Source organism: Lissotriton vulgaris, chromosome 12 (assembly GCF_964263255.1).
Source record: "Lissotriton vulgaris chromosome 12, aLisVul1.2, whole genome shotgun sequence".
Taxonomy (NCBI): Eukaryota; Metazoa; Chordata; class Amphibia; order Caudata; family Salamandridae; genus Lissotriton; species Lissotriton vulgaris.
The window spans coordinates 70,293,100-70,321,030 of NC_141700.1; the positions used below are offsets into that span (position 1 = coordinate 70,293,100).

At 50.6% G+C, this 27,931-nt stretch overlaps 1 protein-coding gene across 2 annotated transcripts in view; it reads right to left on the reverse strand.

Moving 5' to 3' along the window:
* REXO1 (RNA exonuclease 1 homolog) overlaps window positions 1–27,931 on the reverse strand; it is a 268,509-nt gene that overhangs the window by 123,179 nt on the left and 117,399 nt on the right. For both annotated transcript variants that reach the window (XM_086947165.1, XM_086947166.1), the window contains exon 11: window positions 12,672–12,745. In XM_086947165.1, the coding sequence (XP_086803291.1) occupies window positions 12,672–12,745 (74 nt within the window). The remainder of the gene's footprint in view (window positions 1–12,671; window positions 12,746–27,931) is intronic.

Here is a 27,931-nt window from a genome sequence, read left to right on the forward strand (position 1 = left end):
CTTCCTCTTGAAAAGTAGTACAGAGCATTAAGTGCATTTAAGACAATTTTTTTTTTTTTTTTAAGGAAACAGGAAAACTTGCCACCCACCTAGAATGAGATGATTGCAGCAGGTTAAAATGGAAGCTCACTGTCTGGTACTATCCTGTTTTTCTTAAAGATTTGCATCTGAAAGGAGCCACATACATAAAGCACCGATACAGTAAAATAGTTCTTGCGCTATTGTTCCCAGAAAAACAAAATGGGCAACTTTTACTGGGAAAATCAGCCCTTCGTCTGAGTGAGTACAAGCATAATCCCTAGAGTGTTATTCAAGGTGTATTTAAGGACGCTTGTAAACATTTTACAGACAAACAGCTGCATTTGTTGATATAGTAACTCTGCGGATTGGCAAATCAATGTAGTGAAGATTTATTTTCATGCATGACTGGATATCAGCCAACATACTAACATACATAACGAAGATTAAGAATGCATTAGTTTATTTTCTTAACAACTCTCTCTCTACATACAGCCAATTTTCTGATAGATACATCTGCCAGTGGATTCCTCACCTTGTGAATATCCCCTTGCGTCAGCAACATTCGGAAATTCTTTTTGTAGCTTCGCGCAGACGTGTACGACGTCATAGAGGCACGGCATTGCGCGCGACTCCGCTGACGTCACGGACACCATAATTGGCCCACGCTGGCATGATGACATCAGTTCCCTTTTTTCTGAGTCATCGGCGCGAACGGTTTTCAAGGGATCGTCTGTGTAGTTTTTTCTGTGTTTCATTGTCTTCTGTCGAGAGGTCTTCGAAGAAGACTGGATTTAAAGCTTGCGGGGAATGTGGCAAGACAATGTCCATCACTGACCCGCATGAGTGCTGCGTCTGGTGTCTGAGCTCCGACCAGGACGTCGAGGATTGCCCATCTTGTAAGATGATGACTCCGAAGGCCCTTCGTGAGAGGGAGACGAAGCTCCTCGTTGCAAAATGTAAAAGTAAGAAAGAAAAGAAGACTTCAAAGTCGCGAACTCGGCGTTCGAGGTCGAGGTCTCGTTCGAGGTCGCGCTCGGAGTCGTCTTCTGCTCATGCTTGGAGGTCTTCGAGGAAGAAGCACAAGAAGAGGAGCCATGAGTCCCGACATCACTCAGAGAAGGACTCTAGTTCGAGACCGAAGTCGCAGGTTAAGCTACTTCGGAAGGAGGTGGTGTCTTCGGCTTCGGAAGCACAGGACTCCGAGCGTGAGGCTTCGCGTGTGGATTCGCCTGATAGTGAATCCATCTCTGGTTCCGTCCAATCCTTCTGGTCAGGAGGATGAAGGTGAGGTGGAGGAAGTTGGTGAAGGCGAAGCTCCGTTGCCTGCGGGTCAGTCGACCCCCGTGCACCAGCCTGAGGAGGAGGTCGACGTCGTGACGACTCCGCTCCCTCGAGAGCAACTTGGGGGCTCTTATCCAGCCTTTCCGGCTCCAGGTCAGGATCCAACGCAGTTCCTGAATGCCATGTTTGGCGTTTACTCCAGGGCAATGTACCCCTCTGGTGCACCGGTTTGTCCCACGGGTCCTTTGGCATTTAATCTGGGTGTCCCCCAGGCTTCTGCTCCTGCGCCCTTTATGCCTTTCTTGCCGGCTCCAGCACCGCATTGGCATTTTCCGGCGCAGAAAAAGCCTTCGACGCCGTTACCCATCGACGCCGATACCCATCGACTGATGCCGAATCCGGTTCGACCTCCAGTTAAGCTGCCTCGTCCTACTTCGATTTCGACGCCGGCACCGACTCAGACGGAGTCGGTCATGGATCCATCGGCTTCATTTATGAAGGAGAGGTCGAGACGTGAGGCTCAGAGGCTTATGGAGGAGGAGAGGTATCTGGATGAAGACTTGGAGGAAAGTGAGCTGCAGGATTCAGAGGATCCTTTTGATGACCTGAGGGAAGCTAGTGGCCTGGAACTGTCTCCGGAGTGGGATTTGGCATCTGTGTCTGATGTACCCTCTAAGGATGTGACTCCTTACCATGTCGTTATAAAGAAGGCGTCAGACTTGTTAAATATTACTCTGCCTACCGCTGAATATAAATCAAATATTCTTACTGAGGTCCTTCATTCACCTTCCTCTGTGATTGAACCAATGCTTCCATTCAATGATGCTTTGGCAGAACCTATTTATGAGGTGTGGAAGAAACCTCTGACAGACCCTGCCGTTTCCAGGGCGGTTGCGAGGAGATATAGGGTGGCGCCTAATGACCCGGACTTTTTGTCTACACATCCCCTGCCGGAGCGTTTGGTTGTGCAAGCTGCCTGCTCAAAGAAGTCTGCGGGGGCTTTTCCGCAAGTTCCTGGGGAAAAAGAGTTAAGGAAACAAGATCAGGCGGCAAAGAAGGTCTTCTCCTCAGCCAGCATGGCGTTAAAATCAACTAATGCAACTTGCCTGATGGGACGATACATCCATGCTTTGATGGATTCCGTAAAACAGTTGTTGCCTACAATTCCTGAAGGGGATAGAAAGGACTTTCAGGAAGTAATTTCGGACACTCAGGCTGCTGCAAGGCAAGTAATCCAGAGTCGGCTGGACACAGCTGATTCGGTGGCGAGAGTCATGGGCTCTTCGGTGTCCACTAGGAGAGCTGCGTGGTTAAAGTCATCCGAATTTTCTGCAGATGTTCGGTCTGCCTTGATGGATTTGCCCTTTGATGGGTCAGGATTGTTTGGCAAGAAGGCCGACGCTGCTTTAGAACGATTTAAAGACAGCAGAGCAACAGCAAAGTCTTTGGGCCTTCAGACCAGAGGTACTTCTGGGAGGTGTTTCAGAGGATTGGGCAGGTCTTCCTTTCGGGCCTACAAGCAATCTCAGCAGCAGCTACAGCAGCAGCAAAATACGCTGTACAAGTCGTACAGGGGCAGACAGAGAGCTCGTCCTAGAGGTTATCAAGCCGCCTCCTCCTCCTCCTCTTGCCCTTCCCAGCCCCCTGCCAACGCAGCAAAGCAGCCCTAGATCCGCCATTACGGATCATGTGGGTCCAGTGGGGGGTCGGCTTACCCAGTTCCTGCGAGATTGGGAATTAATTACATCAGATCTTTGGGTTCTCAATCTCGTGGAAAATGGGTATGCTCTTCTCTTTTAGGAATTTCCCCCAAATTACCCTCCTTGCCAGGGTTATTGTTCGGAGGACCACTTGCTTCTCCTGCAAGAAGAAGTCCTGGCTATGTTCAGAAAGGGTGCGATAGAGGTGGTTCCAGAGCAGGAAAGGGATCAAGGGTGCTACTCCCGGTATTTCCTGATCCCCAAGAAGGATGGCAGGCTTCGTCCAATCCTGGATCTCAGGATCTTGAACCTTTACCTGAAGCAGGAGAAGTTCAAGATGCTCACCCTTGCACAGGTTCTTCAAGCGCTGCTGGAAGAAGACTGGATGGTGTCGATCGATTTACAGGATGCGTATTTTCATATTCCCATCCTGAAGTCGCACAGAAGTATCTCCGTTTCACGGTTGGGTCGCAACACTACCAGTTTGCAGTCCTTCCGTTTGGTCTTACTACTGTGCCTCGAGTCTTCACCAAGGTGATGGCTGTGGTGGCTGCACATCTCAGAAGATCGGGATACTGGTATTCCCGTATCTGGACGATTGGCTGATCAAAGCAGAATCTCCAGAGATAGTGCTCCATCATCTGCAAGAGACAACTCAGTTGTTGCACAGGTTGGGTTTTTCGATAAATGTACCCAAATCTCACCTGGTGCCCTCCCCAGCGCAACCTGTTCATAGGTGCAGTACTGGACACAACTGTGTGTCGTGCATTCCCTCCTCCTCAAAGGATTCACGACATACAGGAAATTATTCCATTATTTTACAATGGAGCGTGCGTTCCAATCCTGAAGGTCCTTCGTCTGCACGGTCTGATGGCTTCTTGCATTCTGTTGGTCAACCATGCACGCTGGCACATGAGGGCACTCCAGTGGTGCCTCCGCAGGCAGTAGTATCAGCATAGCGGAGATCTCAGGGAGTCAGTCAGGATCTCCAGAGAAACTGCGGCGGATCTGTCTTGGTGGAGCGTGGAAGGTAATCTGTCACAAGGAAAGCCTTTTCAACTACCTCCACCGGTGGCCACGGTGATAACGGATGCATCCACTCTAGGGTGGGGTGCTCATCTGGGGGATCTGGAGGTCAAGGGCCTTTGGTCTCCAGAGGAAAGTTGCTTCACATCAACCTCCTAGAGTTGCGGGCCATATGTTTGGCGCTCAAGGCCTTCCTCCCTTCCATTCGCTGTCAGTCAGTTAAAGTCCTGACTGACAACACGACCGCGATGTGGTATATCAACAAGCAGGGAGGTGTGGGGTCGCAGTGTCTCAGCAGGGAGGCTCTGAGTCTCTGGTCCTGGGTTCAGGACCATCAGATTTGTCTGATGGCAAATCATCTGGCCGGGGTTCTGAACGTACGTGCAGACAGTCTGTCGGCAGTTCTCTGTCGACCACGAGTGGAGGCTCCATCCGGAGGTAGTTCGTTATGGTCTTTCAGATGTGGGGGACTCCTCAGGTGGACCTGTTTGCCACTCACGAGAATGCTCACTGCCCGTTATTCTCGTTATTCTGCAGTCTCCAGTTTCCAATGCAAGGAGCACGCCTTTCAGTTGAGTTGGGACTCGCAACTCTTTTACGCATTTCCTCCCATACCCTTGATTCCTCGGGTTCTGAGGAAGATTCGCCAAGACCGGGCCCAAGTTATATTGATCGCCCCGGATTGGCCAAGGAGGGTGTGGTTCGCAGATCTTCTCTACCTCTCCTCGTGCCCTCCGCTCCGTCTCCCTCACAGGGCAGATCTCCTCTCCCAGATGAAGGGGCAGGTTTTACACCCCCACCTCCAGACCTTACACCTTCATGCCTGGAGATTGAGCGGGGCAACCTGAATTCCTTTTCTCTCCCACACGATGTGGTGGATGTCATATTATCGGCCAGACGTGACTCCACTAAGTCCATTTATTCTTATAGATGGGCTAAATTTGTTGCTTGGTGTGGGGAGAAGTGCGTAGACCCTTTAAGGGCTCGTTTGTCCAATATACTTCAATTTGCACTTTCCTTGGCCCAGCAGGGTTTTGCGGTGGCAACTATCAAAGGTTATCTATCGGCCTTATCAGCTTTCTTTTGTCTGCCGGACCAGCCCTCTTTGTTTAAATCTCCTATTGTATTACGATTCATTAAGGGCCTTACCAATAAATTTCCTCCTACACCTTTTATTGTGTCTCAGTGAGACTTGAACCTTGTACTTACATTCTTGATGGGTTCGCCTTTCGAACCTTTACAGAAGTGTCCCTTGAGACTTTTGTCTTTTAAGACTATTTTTCTGGTAGCAATTACCTCGGCAAGGAGGGTAAGTGAGCTTCAAGCTCTTAGTTTGAAGCCCCTATTTTTGTCCATTCATGCTGAACGAATGGTTTTCAGGACCAGGGCTGCTTTTCGGCCGAAGGTGGTAACTCCTTTCCATCTGGGGCAGTCCGTTACCCTCCCTACCTTCTATCCTCCCCCTCACCCTTCCAAGGAGGAGGAGAGACTTCACTGCTTGGACCTTAAGAGGGCGGTGAGCTTTTTCTTGGCCAGAACAAGAGAGTTCAGGTTGGATGACCAGCTGTTTGTTGGGTTTGCTGGCTGCAAGAAGGGGAAGGCGGTGCACAAGTGCACGCTCTCGAGATGGATCATACTATGAATCAAGATCTGCTACTCCCTGGCGGGTAAGGAACCTCCAGAGGGTATAAGGGCTCATTCTACTAGAGCAAAGTCTTTAACATCTGCTTTGTCTAGAGGTGTACCTGTTGAGGATATTTGCAGAGTGGCAACTTGGGCCTCCCTCCACACTTTTGCGAAGCATTACTGCTTAGATACTGAGGTGAGGAGGGACGGCCACTTTGCGCGCTCTGTCCTCCAAGATTTTCTGGTATAGGAGAGTGGACACCCTTCTCTGGGAGTGGGGACTGCTGTGGGACTCTATTCACAAGGTGAGGAATCCACCGGCAGATGTATCTATCAGAAGAACAAGTTACTTACCTTCGGTAACGCTTTTTCTGGTAGATACAGTATCTGAACTGTGGATTCCTCACTGACCCACCCACCTCCCCGTTGTCCACTCTTCTATACTTGAGTTTATTGTAATGTAAATATTTATATGTTCAGGTTAATGTTTATTTCAATTGCATTTCTGCTTTTGCTTCACACTGTGTGTGTGTTATTTTGACATTTGTGTACGGTGTATACAGTGTATATATCTACTGTTATCGGTCCGTCCGTGTGCCTCGAAGGCACGAAAAAAAGGGCGGAACTGATGTCATCACGTCGACGTAGGCCTATTATAGTGTCAACGAAGTCAGCGGGGTCGCGCGCGATGCCGTGGTGCTATGACGTCGTCCACATCGGCGCAAAGCTAAAAAAAGAATTTCCGAATGCTGCTGACGCAAGGGGATATTCACAAGGTGAGTAATCCACAGGCAGATACTGTATCTACCAGAAAAAGTTACCGAAGGTAAGTAACGTTCATTTTGGCCATTCCACACAGCCAGCTGATATTCTCAGCAATCTATTCATATCTTTAGAAACCTAACAATTCAAGCCCCGGATCAAAGAGGTCAAAAGATGAACAAACTCCAGGCTATGATGGAATACTATAGATTCAAAGTTGAGTGGTTACTTATAAATACTTACAAAAGCAGGCACCCAAATTCGTACCATGTAAAACCTAGAGGCCAAGCAAAACTGAAATTGTGTTTAACTGAGAATTTGGCAATACAGGAAATAAAGCATACACAATTGGATTTTGGCTTCAGTGAAAACGGAGCGCTTACTACTCAGCTTAAAGTAAATCAGTGCATCTTGCAGAGTTAAAAATCTATAAAATGCAATCAGAAAACGAGAGCATACCATCAAATAAGGATCAGGATGTCTAATAAGCCCATCAAAGAAGTCTTTCCCATGTATACGTAATAGCTACTCCTACTGTTAACTAATCTTCTGACTCACTCGGAACAGCACTGTTTTGACCCATCTGATTTTTTTGTGTACGATTCAAAAAGATTCTACAGTGTATCTATCAAAATGCCTACCTGCTGCCTTTCTTGTCCTGAGTTTGGGGCACATGCTACTCCTCTCTTCCAACAATAGTCAATGAAAAGTTAATTCTGTCAAAGTTCAAATCACTCACTTTTTAGATCCCACTGAGCTGTGCAGATTGGTGAATAATTGTCCTCAGTGCAAGCAATCCCTCCCCCCTGCCATCCTATCTGACCATGGGTCAAGTTCCAAGTGTTTGGAAAGAGCCATAGTAGTTTCTCAGTCTACAAAAAAATCCACACTGCACATCCTAATATCAAGGCCATTTGTAGGCCCTTTTCGCAATTTCAATTGTCTGCCAAAAATCACAGACAACCTTGTTTACACTGAGTGCTCTGTCTTCGTTCAGCATCGTAACATCTTCAACCTCTATCACTCTGAAATCCACTCCTGTCAGAGCAATGCTCAATCTGGCTTCTGCTATCTATGATATCTGAATGGTGGCGGAGAGGTGGCGTTGACTTTATTGGACCTCTCTGTCGCATTGGATACTTCCTCTCACTCCAGTATGTTCGAGCAGCTGACCACTGCGGGTATCAGCGATATAGCTCTTGACAGGTTCACGTCTCAGTTTGTGATAGATCTCAGCCATTCTCTTACATGCGCTTCTGCTCGTCATTTAAACCTAAAGTCTATGCTGCGCCACAAGTTCCTACCCTGAACCCCCCTTAATATTGATGAGGAGCCTCCTGCATTCAAGCGTAGGCCTCATTCAAAATGCATACATTGACAACAATCAGCTAATTTTTAAGGCCATTAAGTCTAACATCCACATAACTTTTTTTTTAAGACTATGTGTGCCATTTCTTCCTGATTAATGATAACCCCTTACGTTTATACTCCAGGAAAACAAATTATGTGTTCCTATTTAGTAAGGATTATTTTTTTAATTCTTCTTTGAGGACTTCTAAAGGCATTGCCTCAATTTCCATCCCCTCTTCCTGTAACTTCGGTATTATTTTGATCCACACCCTTTTATTTCCAACAAGTCAACACACTAATTTCAGTCTGTTTTTTATGCTCCAGATACAGTGAATGGTTTTTACCATTTTCCCTCCCAGTTGTGACAAATCGGCAGTCCAGGCATAAGAATAATAATCTACACTCAGATACAAAAAGTAATACTGGAAAGCCAGACTACTGCTGCATGCTATCATGTTTCTTACTTGAACTTCTTAGCCAAAAACAAGGACGCTTATCAGACTGATCATAATCGGATGGGTCAAAGACTTAACCACCATGAATGACATCTCAGACTGCCTATTAGAATCCTGAAGCAATGGAGTCTTGAGGAGACAGACCCGACATACCTTCTGTCCCCCAAGGAACTGAAGTCTTAAAGCATCAGATATTCTAGTGCATGCTAGGACCCCTCCAGTATGAGAAACGGGTGGCAAAAGGTCTATGACTGTTGAGTGCCACTTAAGTGGAAGGGCAACTTCCCAACAAGACTTCTATGTAGGATAAATTGAGAGAAGGACTGAGTGAGTGTAACCCTCAGCATTCACTTCCATTTCTCACTCATGTCATACAGGAAACACAGATTCAGGATGAGCCCTGGGTGATAATGCTTTTCTCTTGTGATGAAGCCATTTGCTACTAATGAACAACTTACTACATCAAACAAGGCCTAGGCTTGCCTATGGGTGATGTGATGCCCTAATCCCCAGTGCAAACCCCAGACCAGACTGAGGTGGGGGCCTCCAAACTTTTCACCCATGGAGGGAGGTAGACTTTACCTTTGCAGCACACCTCTTCAGGGAGGCTCGATATGATGGCAAGGTATCTCAGCGCTCAGACAAGAAGTGGAATGCGATCTGAAGGAATGAGATTACAGGACAAGTGGGGTTCCAAGAAGCTTTTTGCTCCCAGTCCTCAACTCGTCTTCCCTAGACCTTGACAGTTCATTCCATCTGGTTACACCAGTCTGTCAGGAACTGGGAGAAAAGGTAGTAGTGCCTGATATCTTAATCCTCCACTGGGTAACTCATACCTTGTGTAGTGCCACTACTGGGTAAATCCACATCTACCTCTCTCCCTATCCCATAAAAAAGCAGTCACTGGACAGGGACACCTGCAAACACATGATCAGAAAGATAAACTGGACCACAAAAAGTTTGAGCCCTGTAGCTACCTCAACTCCCCTGGCTCAAAATTAAATGCAACATCTCCTGCAGGACAACACAATTATATCTCAGAAGATTGAGGGACCGGATACAAATTTTGGCATACAAAGTGCATGATGGACTGGATGACTGCACCCCCAATAGTAGAAACAGCTGTTATGCATCAGCTACTGAAAATGGTTAGTGGCACAAAACTCATGGCTGATCAAATATGGTACTACACCTTAAGCTGCTTAAGTTTAAGGAAAAGAGTGAGAAAGCTGCAAAAAATGTTGAGAACAAGAAAACCAAGGGCAGAGCGTAGAAAGCTGCTGAGTTTGAGAGTGGATGCGAAAGTGCCCACATAGGTAGTACACCTGAGTGCATGGTATTAGGCTTACAAAGCACTATTTAACAGCGGTCACAATCTTTTCTAGTTCCACAACTAGCCTGAGACTGTGAAAGTAATGGTGGCATTTTTTAGGGCTCGCCTGCTGTGCGCTTGCGCATAGCTGGTGAGCTATATTGCAGCTTAAACAGAATTAAACCAACTCGGCGATTTCTTTGAGTGCCCGAGAGCGCGTGCACATCAAAGCCACCAGCCTCCTCGGGCATCTCAAGCTTCCCTCAGCCGGCATTTCTCCTCCCCTAATTAGTCATGCACGGCCGGCCGGTCAGCACATCAAAGGCTGCTGCTCCCGGCCCCTATTCTTCCCTTCTTGCCTCTCCCAGCCCCCCTTCGCACCACAGTAATGCTGAGGGCTTGTTTATATTGCAGCCTAACCATCTCGCATGCTGCTCTTGAAACAATAACCATTGTTGGTCATGATATAATAAACGCTCTAATTATTTTATCAGGGCCACACAGAATTTTATAAAGTCTTTTGCTGGCATTTTCGTTTTATGCTGATTGCTATTAACGCTCTAATTATTTTATCAGGGCCACACAGAATTTTATAAAGTCTTTTGCTGGCATTTTCGTTTTATGCTGATTGCTATTAACGCTCTAATTATTTTATCAGGGCCACACAGAATTTTATAAAGTCTTTTGCTGGCATTTTCGTTTTATGCTGATTGCTATTTTACACCTTTCAGATGCTGGCGATTTGCTTCAAAGATATACATTCATCCTGAATCCCGTTACTAGAGCTTTCTCCTCTTCTGCTATATATGGGTTTTAGTTGAATTTCATTGATCTCTTTTACTAATGATTTATAAAAAGTGCCACCCACCAGACAGCTCCACCTACACAGCTCCACCGATGCACCCACCACACAGCTCCACCGATGCACCCACCACACAGCTCCACCGATGCACCCACCACACAGTTCCACCGATGCACCCACCACACAGTTCCACCGATGCACTCACCTCACAGTTCCACAGATGCACCCACCACCCAGCTCCACAGATGCACCCACCACCCAGCTCCACAGATGCACCCACCACACAGCTCCACAGATGCACCCACCACACAGCTCCACAGATGCACCCACCACACAGCTCCACAGATGCACCCACCACCCAGCTCCACCGATGCACCCACCACCCAGCTCCACCGATGCACCCACCACACAGCTCCACAGATGCACCCACCACACAGCTCCACAGATGCACCCACCACACAGCTCCACAGATGCACCCACCACACAGCTCCACTGATGCACCCACCACACAGCTCCACTGATGCACCCACCTCCACCGATGCACCCACCACACAGCTCCACCGACACAGCTCCACCGATGCACCCACCACAGCTCCACTGATGCAACCACCACACAGCTCCACCGACACAGCTCCACCGATGCACCCACCACAGAGCTCCACAGATTACCCCACCACACAGCTCCACTGATGCACCCAAGACACAGCTCCACCGAGGCACCCACCACACAGCTCCACCGAGGCACACACCACACAGCTCCACCGAGGCACACACCACACAGCTCCACCTATGCACCCACCACACAGCTCCACCTATGCACCCACCACACAGCTCCACCGAGGCACCCACCACACAGCTCCACAGAGCCACCCACCACACAGCTCCACCGATGCACCCACCACACAGCTCCACCGATGCACCCACCACACAGCTCCACCGATGCACCCACCACACAGCTCCACCGATGCACCCACCACACAGCTCCACCGAGGCACCCACCACACAGCTCCACCGAGGCACCCACCACACAGCTCCACCGAGGCACCCACCACACAGCTCCACCGATGCACCCACCACACAGCTCCACCGATGCACCCACCACACAGCTCCACCGAGGCACCCACCACACAGCTCCACCGAGGCACCCACCACACAGCTCCACCGAGGCACCCACCACACAGCTCCACCGAGGCACCCACCACACAGCTCCACTGACACAGCTCCACCAATGCACCCACCACACAGCTCCACAGAGGCACCCACCACACAGCTCCACCGATGCACCCACCACACAGCTCCACCAAGGCACCCACCATACAGCTCCACCAAGGCACCCACCACACAGCTCTACCTACACAGCTCCACCAATGCACCCACCACACAGTTCCACCGATGCACCCACCACACAGCTCCACCGAGGCACCCACCACACAGCTCCACCGAGGCACCCACCACACAGCTCCACCGAGGCGCCCACCACACAGCTCCGCGGATGCACCCACCACACAGCTCCGCCGAGGCACCCACCACAGCTCCACCGATGCACCCACCACACAGCTCCGCCAATGCTCCAACTAAGCTCCACCAATGCACCCCCCCAAACAGCTCCACTGATGCACCCGCTAAGCTCCACCGATGCACACACCACTCAGCGCAACCACAGCATCACTCAGCGCAACCACAGCATCACACAGCGCAACCACAGCATCACTCAGCGCAACCACAACATCACTGGTTCAAATATGTTCTTTCAATGTTTCAAGCTGTTTTCAAGCTTTCACGCTTTATTACAAATCACAAAAAGATGTTAATATTTCACTTCTGTTCTTGAATTTTCGTCACAATAAAAAACACTGAACATAATCTTCACAAAAGTTATTTACAAAAGTTTAAGCTATTGCCATTACAAATTAAATAAATTATTTAAGTATTAATTATTTTTAAAAATTAAAAGCCATTGTTATTTTTAATATCAATACATCTAAGTCACGTAAATACAAAACATGTTGCATTACAAATGCTATAGGTGTCACATTTGCGAAAGTTATAACTATTGGCATTGTAAATGACAAAGCTATTAATTAAGCTATTTAAAAAAAAAACACAAATAAAAAAAAAATCATTTATAAGACCAATAGCTCAAACTTTCCTAATGCGAGCCCTATTGCATTTCCAATGCTTGTTCTTAATAACATCCGTGACCCACCACACAAAGCACACATGTCCAGACATCTCGGAGGAAGCAGAACCCAAAACAGCATGTTTTGAAATGTCCCAGCACTTTTGAAAGATATAGGAATAGGTCTGAAAAGAAATGTGTATCCTGGATTGCTTACTTTGGCTACTTGGCATCCTGGTGTGCCCACAGCACCTGAACAGCAACTGTAATGTGTTTCCCATCCACCAGGCACTGATGAAAGAAACAAATAGTTAATAAATAAAAATTGGTAAAGACAGTTATACTAGAAACAGCACCTTGAGGAGAGGTCAAATACACCACACAGTTATACTAGGTACAACATTAAAAAAGGTTTCTTGGATACAGGTCCAGTTGCAAGGGAATAAAAGAATGGCAATATACTTGGAGGTCTACGCTTTATCACAATTGATCACACTAGAAATAAAAATAAAATGACTGATCAGAAAATGTACAAAATCTGGAACAATAGAAAATTACCCTGAAAGGGTGAAAACTAACTTCCAAAACCTCAAAGGGTCATGATATTGCAGACATGACTTTTCAACATCCATTTAACTAAGGTGTGCAGTACTTCCACAACTGAGAAAATATTACAGGAGGTAGACAATGGTATAGAAGCTTTCAGTGAGCTTTGAATCAATGTAATTTCACCCCTACTTCAGGGGAACAAAAACAGTAACTAGTTCAAAAATTCTCTATATGAAATCTGGCTTTTCTGTCTCATCACCCCAGATCGTTGGACCCTATATTTTTGCTGGCTTTAGAACACTGTACACTTTACCCCTGCTAACCAGTAGTATAGCACCTGTGCTCCACTTTAAACCTGGATGATCTGAAAGAAACAGGTTAGTATTAGATTCTTTACCTTAGAATATCCCCAAGCTTCAGACTGGATCCGGACATTTTTGCGTAGCAGTACCCTTTCGCGTCGGTAGGCGTCGTCTGCGGCTCAGCGTCCGTAGTTGGCGTCGTGGGCGCCATGATGACGTCATCGGAGTACCTAGACACCGCCTCCGGCACTGACGTCAGTTCTTCGTTTTTCCGCGCCAGCAGCGCAGATCCTGAAAAAGTGGTACCTTAGTCACTTTTTGACTAAACTTTTTACGATAATTTTTGATCATTTTTCGAGTCTTCGACTCCGAACGGTGCCGGTAGGGATGCCAGGTTTTAAGCCCTGTGAGGACTGCGACCGACTGATGTCGGTAACCGACCCTCACCGCCAGTGCCTTCACTGTCTCGGCGTCTACCACGACGACAAGGCCTGCCCCGACTGCCGAGCCCTGACTTCGAAAGCTAGGCGGGAGCGGTCCCGCAAGCGGCTCGAACTCCGGCAGTTGGCCCCGCGAGAGGTCCCGGTCCGGACGGAGGACGAGGGACCGGTCGCGGGGTCGGAACCATCATAGCTCCGGGAGTCACCATCACACTTCAGCCTCGAAGTCGTCAGGTATGCACAAGAAGTCGAAGACGTCATCGCTCTTCCGACTCCACGCCGGGGGTTCAGGTGACACCGCCCACACGGCTCTGTCTGAGTCGCGGGCGTCACAGCCTGCCCCATACCTTCCGGTCCCTGGGCAAGTAAGCAAAGCCGGAGGAGATCGAGCGCTTCCTCATGGCCATGAGGTCCCTCTCTCCTCCGACGGGCTCCTCAGCGCCTTCAGGCCCAGCGGACCCGTCTGGGGGCCCTAGCGGGTCGGGTGCTTCGGCCCTGACGCCGCCGACGCCTTCGGGCCCGGCGCCGCAGGGCCCTGCTTAATCCGCGCCCGGATCCGGGTCCTCGTCAGTTGACCTAACGACCTCACCGGCACCAGGTCCTAGGGTCTCACCTCCGGCGCCGCCTTCGGGCGACGCAGTCCCAGATACCTCCCTCGATCCGGTTCCGGCGTCGATACTGCGCCGCTGATCGCCGCTTTCGACTCCACTTGGAGAGTTACTTCAATGAACCAGCCACATCCTTTGACAACCCTGATTTTCAGTAAATGGGTGATGAGGAGCATTGGGAGGGGTCTGAGGACCCTCTGACACGTGAGTGTCAGTCCCACCCGGACTGGACAGGTGGACTTGGGGATGCCAGTGGTCTGGACACTTCGCCAGACACTGGTTTTGTCTCACCCCCTACCGAGGCTACAGAGGAGGGGACAACCTACAGTGTGGTGTTGACGCGGGCGGCCAGGACCTTGAGCTCCCCGTCGCGGCCGTGAGGACTAACCTCCTCACTGAGGTCCTTAAACCGCAGTCAAGCTCGGCTGAGCCTCTGCTGCAGTTTAATGAGTCCTTGCTTGACGTTCTTTTGAGCACTTGGTCGAGGCCCGCTACAGGTCCGCCTGTAGATAGGAACGTGGCCAGATGCCGCCGCCCGGCCCCGGGCGACCCTTGTTTCCTGTCCACCCATCCCACCCCTGAGAGCCTGGTCATCCAGGCCTCCAACTCCCAGACCGCATTCCCGTCGGCTCCGCCCGATCGGGAATCCAAGAGGTACGTGCAATATGGCAAGAAGGTATTCTCCTCCCGGAGTCTGGGACTGCGGTCTTCCAACACCGCGTGCCTCTTGGGCCGCTACACCCACTCTCTGTGGGACGAGGTCGCGAACGTGCTGCCAGAATGCCCGGCGGAGGTCAAGGCTAAACTCGCCCAAACCCTTGCGGAGGGTCGAGATGCAGCACGTTATTCCATCCGGTGTGGGCTGGATACCACCAACTCACTGGGCAGGGCGATGGCAACGACCGTGGCGATTCGTCGCCACGCCTTGTTGAGGTCCGCCAACTTTTTGGCCGATGTCCAGAACACACTCATGGACATGCCGTTTGATGGCAGTCGCCTTTTTGGCGACAAGGCAGACCATGCGCTTTAGCGCTTTAAGGACTCCAAGGCTACGGCCAAGTCCTTGGGCCTCTCGGCCCCGCGCCAGCTAACGGGTGCCTTTCGCTCCTTTCGTGGCCAAGAAAGGGGCGACCCACACGTGCTGTCAGCCACGCGCCGCAGACTAATTAACACCGCGGTGGCGGCCGTGGAAACCGCCGTGGCGGCGGTCGGGGACAACGACGAGGTCAGTCCACACCTACCCCTGCAGCATCCGCCTCAAAACCCTCCTAGTCCGTGCTGTCAGGCCCATGTGACGCCAGTGGGGGGCAAGGTTCGCCATCACCTCCTCCACTGGCGCACTGTCACATCGGACAAGTGGGTGCTGCAAATCGTCTGAAGGGGCTACTCCCTCCCCTTCGAGGCAACCCCGCCAGCCATGCCACAGCAATACCACCGCGTGTCGGGGGATGACTTGCGACTTCTGCAGGAGGAAGTTACGGCCCTCTTGGCCAAGGTAGCCATTGAGCGCGTTCCTGGACCAGAAGTAGGGTGTGGTTGCTACTCCCACTACTTTCTGGAACCCAAGAAGGGCAAAGGGGGCCTACGCCCTATCTTGGATCTACGGAACGTCAACGGCTTCCTCCAGAAAGGGAAGTTCAAAATGCTGACACTGGCTCAGGTCTTAGCTGCCCTGGACCCAGGAGACTGGATGGTAACGTTGGACTTGCAGGATGCTTATTTCCACATACCCGTCCTGCCGGCCCACCGGCGCTACCTGCGGTTCATGGTAGGCCACAAGCACTTTCAGTTTACCGCGCTCCCCTTCCGCCTTACCAGCGCCCCACAGGTGTTCACGAAGGTGATGGCGGTGGTCACAGCCCATCTGCGCAGGTTAGGGATGTCAGTCTTCCCCTACCTCGACGACTGGTTGTTGAAGGCGGGTTCGCCCCAGACAGTCGTCAGCCACCTCCAGAAGACGGTAGACCTCCTGCACCAGCTGGGGTTCTCCATCAATGTGCCGAAGTCACACCTGTGCCCCTCACAGAAGCTCCTCTTCATCGGAGCGGTTCTCGACTCGGCGCAGTTTCGAGTTTATCCTCCCGAACAGCGGGTTCAGGATATTCAGGCTCTGATTCTGATCTTTCAGCCTTTATCCCGAATCTCGGTCAGGTTGACGCTGCGGCTTTTGGGGCGGATGGCCTCCTGCATCCTTCTGGTGCATCACGCCCGATGGCGGATGCGGGCTCTGCAGTGGGACCTGAAGTTTCAATGGGCCCAGCACAAGGGCAACCTGTCCGATCAGGTCCTGATCTCGGAGGGCACTGCGAGACAGCTGCAGTGGTGGCTCACGGACCGCGATTGGGTCAGCAGCAGATCCCTCTCCCTTCCCAAACTGGAGCACGTAGTTGTGACGGACGCGTCCCTCCAGGGCTGGGGCGGCCACATGGGAGAGGCGGAGATCAGAGGCCTCTGGTCTCCGGCGGAGTCCGGGCTCCATATCAACCTTTTGGAGCTGCGGGCGATTAGTCTAGCACTGAAGGCATTTCTCCCCTCTGTCCGGGGGAGTGTAGTGCAGGTGTTCATGGACAACACCACCGCCATGTGGTAAAGCAACAAACAGGGCGGGGTGGGGTCGTGGACCCTCTGCCAGGAGGCTCTGCGCCTCTGGCAGTGGCTGGAACATTAGGGGGTGACCCTGGTGGTTCAACACCTGGCAGGTTCTCTAAATTCCAGGGCGGACAAATTCAGCCGCCGGTGCATGATGGATCACGAATGGCGTCTGAACTCGGACGTGGCGCAAGGTCTCTTTCTGCAGTGGGGAGAGCCTTGGTTAGATCTATTCGCCACCGAAGAGAACGCGCAATGTCATCAGTTCTGCATGTTGGAATTTCCAAGGCGGCACTCGCTCGGAGACGCTTTTCGTCGCGAGTGGAGTTGCGGTCTGTTGTACGCCTTTCCGCCTATACCACTTCTGCCCAGATTGCTGAAAAAGATCAGGCGCGACCGGGCCCAGGTTATCCTTGTGGCTCCGGACTGGGCACGAAGGTACTGGTATCCCGAGCTAATCAGTATGTCAGTCGATCCCCTGGTTCGTCTGCCTCTTCAGGAGGACCTTCTGTCGCAGCAGCAGGGGACGGTCCTCCACCCGAGCCTGTCCAGTCTCCACCTCCATGCTTGGAGATTGAGCGTCGACAGTTGAGGCCATTTGACTTGCCTCCTGAAGTCTAAAATGTCATTCTGGCAGCCAGGCGTCCCTCCACAAAGTCTTATACGCCTGCAGGTGGAACAGATTTGTGGCATGGTGCACAGCAAAGGCTGTGGATCCCCTTTCTGAAGTTCTTCTCTTCCTTCTTTCTCTTGCCCAGCAGGGCTCTGCTCTGGGCACTATCAAGGGCTACCTTTCTGCCCTTTCAGCTTATTTAAGGCTGCATGATCAACCATCTTTTTTCAAGTCCCCTACTGTAACTCGTTTTCTGAAAGGCATCACACACACGTTTCCCCCGGTTCCGTTTCTGATGCCTCAGTGGGACTTGAATCTGGTTCTTACCTATCTGATGTGCGCTCCCTTTGAGCCACTTCACAACTGTCCTCTCCGCCTTCTTACTCTGAAAACTGCTTTCCTGGTTGCCATCACCTCTGCAGGAGAGTGAGTGAGCTCCAGGCTCTTTCATCCAAACCTCCTTTCCTTTCTGTCCATCCGGACAAGGTTGTGTTGCGGACTAGACCCTCTTTCCTGCCCAAGGTTGTCACGGCCTTTCACATCGGGCAGTCTATCACCTTGCCCACCTTCTTTCCGCCTCCGCATCCCTCAAAGGAGGAAGAGCGGCTCCACCGTCCCCAAAACGTGCACTTTCCTTTTATTTAGATCGCACACAACAGTTCAGGGTGGATGACCAACTCTTTGTTGGTTACCTGGGCGCTAAGACGGGACGGGCGGTGCACAAGCGGACCATCTCTCGGTAGGTCGTTTTGTGTATCAAGGCTTGTTACTCCTTGGCGAAGAAGGAACCTCCTGTTGGGCTGAGGGCCCATTCCACTCGGGCAACGGCGGCTACCACTGCCCTGGGCCGGGGAGTCCACTTGCAGGACATCTGTCAGGCAGCTACGTGGGCATCGCTGCACACATTTGCAAGATCCTACTGTCTGGACAGCCAAGTCCGGAGGGATGGCTTCTTTGGCCGTTCCGTCCTCCAGGACTTTCTGGTGTGATTATTGGTTAGCAGACTCACCACCGGGGTTGGTATTGCTGGGATATCTATTCTAAGGTAAGGAATCTAATACTAACCTGTTTCTTTCAGATGCACAAGTTACTTACCTTCGGTAACGATATATCTGTAAGAAACAGTTGTTAGTATTAGATTCCTTACCGCCCCACCCATCCTCCCCGTTCTGCGAACAGATATCTAGGGTTAAGGTCTTCCCCTTTCAGGGCCCTAGTTTCAATGGCACCAGTGTTGGTTTTTAACATGGCTCTGCGTTTCTGGAGCGGAAAAGCTGTATCTAAGAACTGACGTCAGCGCTCGGAGGCGGCGTCTAAGTACTCCGACGACGTCATCACGGCGCCCACGACGGACGCGGAGCCGCAGACTACGCCTACCGACGCGCAAGGGTACTGCTACGCAAAAATTTCCGTATCCAGTCTGACGCCTGGGGATATTCTAAGGTAAGGAATCTAATACTAACTACTGTTTCTTACAGATATACTGTTACCGAAGGTAAGTAACTTATGCAATTGGCATATTCCTAATAGGCATATTTAACCTACCTACACGTGCCTAGTATATGGTACAAGGTGTACCCAAGGCCTGGAAGTTAAATGCCACTAGTGGATTGCAGCACCTATTGTGCTATCCACTGCAGAGGCACTGAAATCATGACTTCAAGCCTACCCTTCTAGCCTGACCGCTGCAGCTTTAAACATGCAGCTTGACCTGTCAAAATCAACTTTTTTTTACAGATGAAAACCCTAATTTCAAATATTAATAGGTTGCCACTATGTACGTATCGTAGCCCACAAGGTAGAGTACATGGTTTTAAAAGTGGGACATCAAGAAAATTAATATTACTATGCCCTACAGCTCAAATCAATTTTCACTTTAGCAGGCCTAGCTGTCCTATGTAGAAAAACTGAGTGCAGGTTAAAATACTAATACTAAATCTCGGGAATAGGACCCGGCTAAAATAATTCAAAAACTATATGTAATAGTGATTAATAATCAAATTCAATGGTGAAGTTGGATATTTCATACATAATAATAAAGCGCAACTTTCAGAAAGTTACCATTCTTTGCCTGGAATTTCCGGAGCCTAATATGCACTGAGTCTTCAACTTCTCCCAACCAGTGATTAACCTTAACCTCATAGCTGCTATTACACATTCCTCCCCAGTGCTGCGCTGTCCATTAGAACTAGTGCTGAATGGACGTTCAATGGTCGTGCGCAGCACTGGGGAGGTAGCGCTGCTGACGACCATTGGCCGTCAGCAGCACTTAAGGGGTTAAATAGGAGTTAAAAAGTTGTAAAATGCCTCCCAGAAGTAAACAAACTTGAATGGGGAAGGATGCCTCCTCTGAACTCCACACAGTATGCAAGGTGGGGCAGGTGGGCATCCTTGTTGACAGTACGGTGCCAAATCCTGCTGAAGTGTCAAAATCTGGCTTCCAGGTCTGCTGGATTCACACAGCACTTGGGGCGCACTTGAAAGGAAAGGAGCAAGATGCCAAGACAATGCTAGTGTATCCAACTAAGTGCTGGAGAATCCTGATTTTGTCATACCAGTTTTCTGCATCTGGGTTTATTCCACGTACACATTATCTATTCCAAACTGTACTTTAGTGCTAGATAGGGAAAGGCACTAGGGTTACCACAGTATTCTCCAACCACACACCTCTAGTCCATGTCTAAGTCAAGTTTAGTGTGGCTGAACACTTTCGCGACCTTGAAAATGCAAAGACACATTGCATTTTGAATTAAGGCAAACAGGAGCTACTGACAAAGTGGAAGGATCGGATCCACCAACGTTAACCCGCATTAGTTAGGGACAAAGCAACTCATGCCAGGCAAATATTTCCGGCGTTTCCTTCACTTAAACCCGTGCCGTGGCGGGCACGCAGCGGACCAAGAGAGGTCAGCTATGATAGCAGTAAAGTATTGCAGTCATTTTTAAATCTAGTTACTCTTGTACCTTTGCTAAACAGTCTCTTGCGGGCTGTGAGTGTGCGCACTTGGGGATTGCATTTAGTGCAAGCTTTACCATGTCTGGACTATTGATATACCATCCGCCAGGATCATCTAGGGAATTTAGGGATGCGCTTGTTGACACCATAAATTCTTTGGCAATGAGAGCTGCCAATTTTACCATTATTGGGGACTTTGATTTACATCTTGATAGTTCCAATAACGCAGAAATGGGAAATTTCTTAGCTGACCTGGAGGCATGTCAACTACTTCAGCTGGTCCAAGGTCCCACCCACTCGACAGGACACTTGTTAGATCCTGTTTTCTCTAACCTTTCCTCCCTCATGGTGCACAAAACTACCCAGTTGTGTTGGACCGATCACTATTTAATATCTATGACCCTTTCGAGGGTTATACCCACCCGGAGGACGTCCCAGAAGCTCTCTCTTAGGCGCCCTTGGCACAAACTCAACATCAATCAATTTCACGGCCGCATTTCTACAACTACTTTTATTATGCCAGATGACCCAAATTATGCAGATAGGGCATTATCAGATTAGATTCTCCATTCTCTGGATTATTTTATTCCGGCAAAGTGGTCTAAAAGTCGTGCCACCAAATCCGATCGCTGGTTTAATGACAAGTTGATCATTTTACATAAAGCCTGTAAAAAGTCGGAGACGGGATTACGACTCTACTTCAACTCTACTTCAAAGGGGCATTATCAGGCAGCTATTAAGATTTATCATAGGGCTGTTCAAGCCTAACGGGCAGCCTACTTTGCGGCTGAGATTAGGAACAGTAGTAACCCCTCCAAAAGTATTTTTTCAATACTTAAAGACCTTAAATCTTCAGCACCTCCAATAGCACCTGTAATCTCGTCGAATGAGCAATGTGAGATCCTCGCCTCCTTTTTAGTTGAGAAGGTGGAAAATATCTATAAGACATTCCCGCAAGCTACTACGTGTCCTGATGTTAGGCCTAAACCTTTTCTGATGCACAGGTTGGCTATGCTCCTGCCGATCCCGCAAGATGAGTTGTATGTGCCCTGTAGTAAGGTCAAATCTGGTTCCCCGGCTGATCTTCTTAAGCCTGAGCAATTTGTAAAATCATTGCCGGTGCGCCTTGCGCCTGTGGACCAGTTGATTAATCTGTCTCCATCTACGGCAGTTGTCCCCAGGACATGGAAGCACGCTAGTGTGATCCCATTGTTAGAAAAACCTAATCTTGACATAGCAAATCCAGAAAACTTTCAGCCCATCTCACTCCTGCCTTGGGTTTCCAAGATCTCGGAGGCTTATATTAACTCCATTCTAGCTAGATTTTTGGAGGATAATAACATACTAGACCAGAATGGTTTTCGTTCTGGCCATAGCACTGAGACGGCTCTCCTAGCTGTTTCCGAACACCTGAGGAGGGCACTAGACAAGGGCTGCACGCAAGCACTGATTTTATTAGATCTCAGTGCCGCGTTTGATACGGTCTCTCATAAGATCCTGCTACAGCGGTTGGAGGAAGTGGGCATTGTAGATTCTGCCCTGGATGGTTCGCCTCTTTTCTTACAGAGAGGACCTTCCAGGTAACAGTTCCCCCTTTTGCTTCCATGCCTCATACTTCCTAACACGGGATGCCACAGGGCTCAGATTTGAGCCCTACACTTTTCAATCTTTATGTCTCACCTTTGGCAGAGGTAGCCAGGAGTAAAGGGCTCACAGAGGTATCGTATGCAGACGATACCCAGTTGGTAGTCGCACTCACGGACGACCATGAACGATCGCTGAGTGGATGACTGCCAACTGTCTCGAGCTCAATGCCAACAAGAAGGAGATCTTGCTGGTAGGAAGAGACCCTGAGCTGTGGAGTGAACGCTGGTGGCCGGCCATCTTGGGAGGTGCATCCGCCCCTAAACAGGTGGTAAAAAATTTAGGTGTCTGGGTGGACTCTGCCCTTACCTTTCAAACTTAAACCAAGAAAGTGGCAGGGGCCTGCTTTGGCATATTGCGTGGGCTTAAACCACTGCTGGGGTTTTTTGACCGCCATTAGGCAGGTCGTTGTGCAGGCTTCCATTCTATCACATTTGGACGATGCTAGTTCACTTTATTTGGGGACTAATAAGGCTGAATTTCTTAGACTGCAGAGGGTTCAAAACGCTGCTGCCTGAACTCTTCTTGGCTTGCCTAGAATGTGCTCCACAACGAGCGCTATTCGTCGGCTACACTGGCTGCCTGTGGCCAAACGTGTAGAGTTCAAGCGCCTCTGCTTAGCTTTTAAAATTCTAAAGCTCTCTTCGCTAGACATCCTGGCAACCTACTTGCACTGTACATTCCTGCCCGCCAACTTCGGTCGATGGGGCAGCATCTGGCAGTTGTCCCTCGGGTGATAAGAGTGCGTGCAGGCGGATGCTCCTAATCTACTTTGGCAGCTAAACTCTGGAACAGGCTACCTTTGCATATTTGCGGCATGGATAATTATCTGATTATTTTGTAAGGCAATCTGGAACAGGCTACCTTTGCATATTTGCGGCATGGATAATTATCTGATTATTTTGTAAGGCAATCAAAACATACCTCTTTCCTCCATCCTAGACTTTCCTTCTGGTTGCCTTGCAGTTTTCTGCTGTCAGCGCTGGGACGACCCTTTGCTGGAGCAGCTGTGCGCTTTAGAAAACATTATAACATAACATAAGGCTCCTTCAGAATCCCCCTTCAGAACTTTTTCTTGACATACAGAAGATCAGAAGAGGACTGGACCTGCTCCCTTTTGTACCCAGGACAAAGAAATGCACTTCAAGGATCAGTTGGCTGACCTCTGGTGCGGCTACAAAGAGACAACAAACTGCAAGAGGCCTTTTCCTGAAGTATCCAGCTGACCAGTGGCAACGGGACCAACGGGACCAAGACTTGGCCTTGCTGTTGGCCTCTGCCTGTTGACACCTAGTGAATTTCTAAGTGCCTCCAAGTAATGCTCCATTGAATTCAGCCTCAAATTGCCCCAGTGTACCCCAAACGCACAAGTTACTACTTGTGTAACAATATATCTGTAAGAGACATTAGTTAGTGATAGATTCCTTACCTTTGAATATCCCCAGGCGTCAGACAGGATCCAGAAATTCTTTGCGTGGCAATACCCCTGCGCGCCGGCAAGCGTCGTCCGCGGCTCCGCGTCAGTCGTCGGCGTCGTTAGTGCCGGAATGACGTCGGAGTACATAGACGCCGCCCATGCACGCGGACGTCAGTTCTGATACACAGCTTTTCCGCGCCAGATACGCAGAGCCATGATAGAACCAACACTGGTGCCATGAAACTAGGGCCCTGAAAGGGGATGACCTTAACCCTAGATATCGGTTCGCAGAACGGGGAGGATGGGTGGGCCGGTAAGGAATCTATCACTAACTAATGTCTCTTACAGATATATCGTTACACAAGTAGTAACTTGTGCATCTGAAAGAGACACGTTAGTGATAGACTCCTTACCTTAGAATAGATACCCCAGCAATACCAACCCCGGTGGTGGGTCTGCGAACCAATAATCACACCAGAAAGTCCTGGAGGACGGAACGGCCAAAGAAGCCATCCCTCCGGATTTGGCTGTCCAGGCAATAATGTCTTGGAAACGTGTGCAGCGAGGCCCACGTAGCTGCCTGGCAAATATCCTGCAAGGGCACTCCTCGGCCCAGGGCAGTGGTTGTCGCCGTGGCCCGATTGGAATGTGCCCTCAGCCCAACAGGAAGTTCCTTCTTAGCCAAGGATTAACACGCCTGGCTACACAAGATGATCCACCATGATATGGTCCGCTTGTGCACCGCCTTTCCCTTCTTAGGGCCCACGTAACCAACAAAGAGTTGGTCATCCACCCGGAACTGGCGTGTGCGATCCAGATAGTAAGAGCGCACGTTTTGGGTCCAGACGGTGGAGCCTCTCTTCCTTTTCGAGGGATGCGGAGGCGGAAAGAAGGTGGGCAAGGTAATGGACTGCCCGATGTGGAAGGCCGTGACAACCCTGGGCAGGAAAGAGGTTCTTGTCCGCAACACAATAACGCCCAATTTGTATATGTCATGTTAATAATTTCTCTCATAAAATAAACCATCTCTTGAAATAAACTCTGGTGTGTGGTGAACACAAAGAAAAGATAGCGATTTCAGCAAGCCAAAATAGCTGACAATCGACAGAACTCAGTAGTCTCAGTTTGTGAATCTTTTTAGGGACCGAGGCATTGAGTTATGCTGCGGTAATACAAGCATTTCTGTCTATTGTCAGCTATTATGTATTGCTCTTTATTATTAATATAATTTTTCTACACACTTTTTGAGCACTGCAACTTCCTCCATTAAGCACTAGTACCACAGCTTGTTGGCTCTCCATCACTGGTGGATCTGACACTAGGATCCCTCACGATACCCAGAAGTGAGGAACCTAGTAGATACCAATTTACAGAAAAATCCCAGATAATGAGATTCCGCCAACTGGTGGACTGATGGGTGTTTTTTCTTTTCTTTCCTTACACTGACTAGTCTTTACACGCACTACACCTGAGTAGGCAGACAATCTCTAGCCTCAGTCAGACCCTTAGCATCCCTTGTATGTTTTTGCCAAAATGACATTAGAGACTTCGGGAGGCAAGTCAAATGGCCTCAAATGTCGCAGCTCAATCTCCAAGCTCGTGGTGGAGACTGGACAGGTTCGGGTGGAGGACCGTCCCCTGCTGCTGCGACAGAAGGTCCTCCCGAAGAGGCAGACGAATCGGGGGATCGACTGACATGCTGAGTAGCTTGGGATACCAGTATCTTCGTGCCCAGTCCGGGGCCACAAGGATAACCTGGGCCCGATCGCACCTGATCTTCTTCAGCACTCTGGGCAGAAGTGGTATAGGCGGAAAGGCGTACAATAGACCGCAACTCCACTCGCGATGAAAAGCGTCTCCGAGCGAGTGCCGCCTTGGAAACTCCAACGAACAGAACTGATGACATTGCGCGTTCTCTTCTGTGGCGAATAGATCTAACCAAGGCTCTCCTCACTGCTGAAAGAGACCTTGCGCCACGTCAGAGTTCAGAAGCCATTCGTGATCCATCATGCACCGGCGGCTGAGTTCATCCGCCCTGGCGTTCAGGAAACCTGCCACATGTTGAACAACCAGGGTCACGCCCTGACGTTCCAGCCACTGCCAGAGGCTTTGAGCCTCCTGGCATAGGGTCCACGACCCCACCCCGCCCTGTTTGTTGCAGTACCACATGGCAGTGGTATTGTCTGTGAACACCTGCACTACACTTCCCCGGACAGAGGGGAGGAATGCTTTCAGTGCAAGACGGATCGCCCGCAGCTCCAGAAGGTTGATGTGGAGCTGGGACTCCACCGGAGACCAGAGGCCTCTGATCTCCACCTCTCCCATGTGGCCCCCCCAGCCCAGGACGGAGGCGTCAGTCACAACTACGTGCTCCGGGTGGGGTAGGGACAGGGATCTGCCACTGACCCAATCGCGGTCCGTGAGCCACCACTGCAACTGTCTTGCAGTGCCCTCCGAGATCAAGACATGGCCGGACAAGTTGCCCTGATGCTGGGCCCACTGAAACTTCAGGTCCCACTGCAGAGCCCGCATCCGCCACTGGGCATGATGCACCAGAAGGATGCAGGAGCCATCAGCCCCAGAAGCCGCAGCGTCAACCAGACCGAGACTCGGAATAAAGGCTGAAAGATCGGAATCATAGCCTGAATATCCAGAACCTGCTGTTCGGGAGGATAAACCCGAAACTGCGCAGAGTCCAGAACCGCTCCGATGAAGAGGAGCTTTAGGGAGGGACACAGGTGCGACTTCGGCACGAGAACCCCAGCAGGTGCAGGAGATCGGCCGTAGTCTGGAGGTGGCCGACGACTGTCTGGTGCGAGCCCGCCTTCAACAACCAGTCGTCGAGGTAGGGGAAGACTGACACCCCTAACCTGCGCAGATGGGCTGCGACCACCACCATCACTTTCATGAACACCCGTGGGGCGCTGGTAAGGCCAAAGGGGAGCACGGTAAATTGAAAGTGCTCGTGGCCTACCGTGAACCGAAGGTAACCCCGGTGGGCCGGCAGGACAGGGATGTGAAAATAAGCGTCCTTCAAGTCCAACGCTACCATCCAGTCTCCGGGGTCCAGGGCAGCTAATACCTGAGCCAGAGTCAGCATCTTGAACTTCTCCTGTCGGAGGAAGCCGTTGACATTCCGTAGGTCCACGATAGGGCGTAGGCCCCCTTTGCCTTTCTTGGGTACCAGAAAGTAGTGGGAGTAACAACCACACCGTACTTCTGGCCCAGGAAAGCGCTCGATGGCCCCCTTGGCCAAGAGGGCCGTGACTTCCTCTTGCAGAAGTTTCAAGTGATCCCCCGACACGCGGTGGAATTGCGGTGGCATGGCTGGAGGGTTCGCCTCGAAGGGGAGGGAGTAGCCCCTTCGGACGATTTGCAGCACCCACGTGTCCGATGTGACAGTGCGCCAGTGGAAGAGGTGATGGCGAACCCTGCCCCCCAGTGGCGTCACATGGGCCTGAAAGCACAGACTAGGGGGGTTTTGAGGTAGGAGCTGCGGGGGAAGGTGTGGACTGCCCTCGCCGTGGTCCCCGACCGCCGCTACGGCGGTTTCCACGGCCGCCACCGCGCTGTTGAACGTTCTGCGGGGCGTGGCTGGCGGCACGTGTGAGGGCGCCCCTTCCTTGGCCACGAAAGGAGCGAAAGGCACCCGTTTGCTGGTGTGGGGCCGAGAGGCCCAAGGACTTGGCCGTAGCCCTGGAGTCCTTAAAACGCTCAAGCGCATGGTCTGCCTTGTCGCCAAAGAGGCTACGGCCATCGAACGGCATATCCAGAAGGGTAGCCTGGACAGCGGCCAAAAAGTTGGCGGACCTCAACCAGGCGTGGAGACGAACCGCCACCGTCGTTGCCATCGCCCTGCCCAGTGAGTCTGTTGTACCAGCCCACACCGGATGGAATACTGTGCTGCATCTCGGCCCTCCACAAAGGCTTGGGCGAGTTTTGCCCGGGCCTCCTCCGGACATTGTGGCAGCACTTCCGCGACCGTGTCCCACAGGGTGTGGGTGTAGCGGCCCAAGAGGCATGCGGTATTAACTGACCGCAGTCCCAAACTCAGGGACGAGAACACCTTCCCGAACTGTTCGTACCTCTTGGATTTCCGATCGGGCGGGCCGTCTGGAATGCGGTCTGGGAAGTGGAGGCCTGGATGACCAGGCTCTCGGGGGTGGGATCGGTGGACAAAAAGCAAGGTTCGTCCGGGGCCGGGCAGCAGCGTCTGGCCACGTTCCTATCCACAGGCAGACCTGTGGCAGGCTTGGACCAAGTGCCCACAAGAACGTCACACAAGGCCTCATTAAACGGCAGTAGAGGCTCACTGGAGCTTGCCTGCGGTTTTAGGACCTCAGTGAGGAGGTTAGTCCT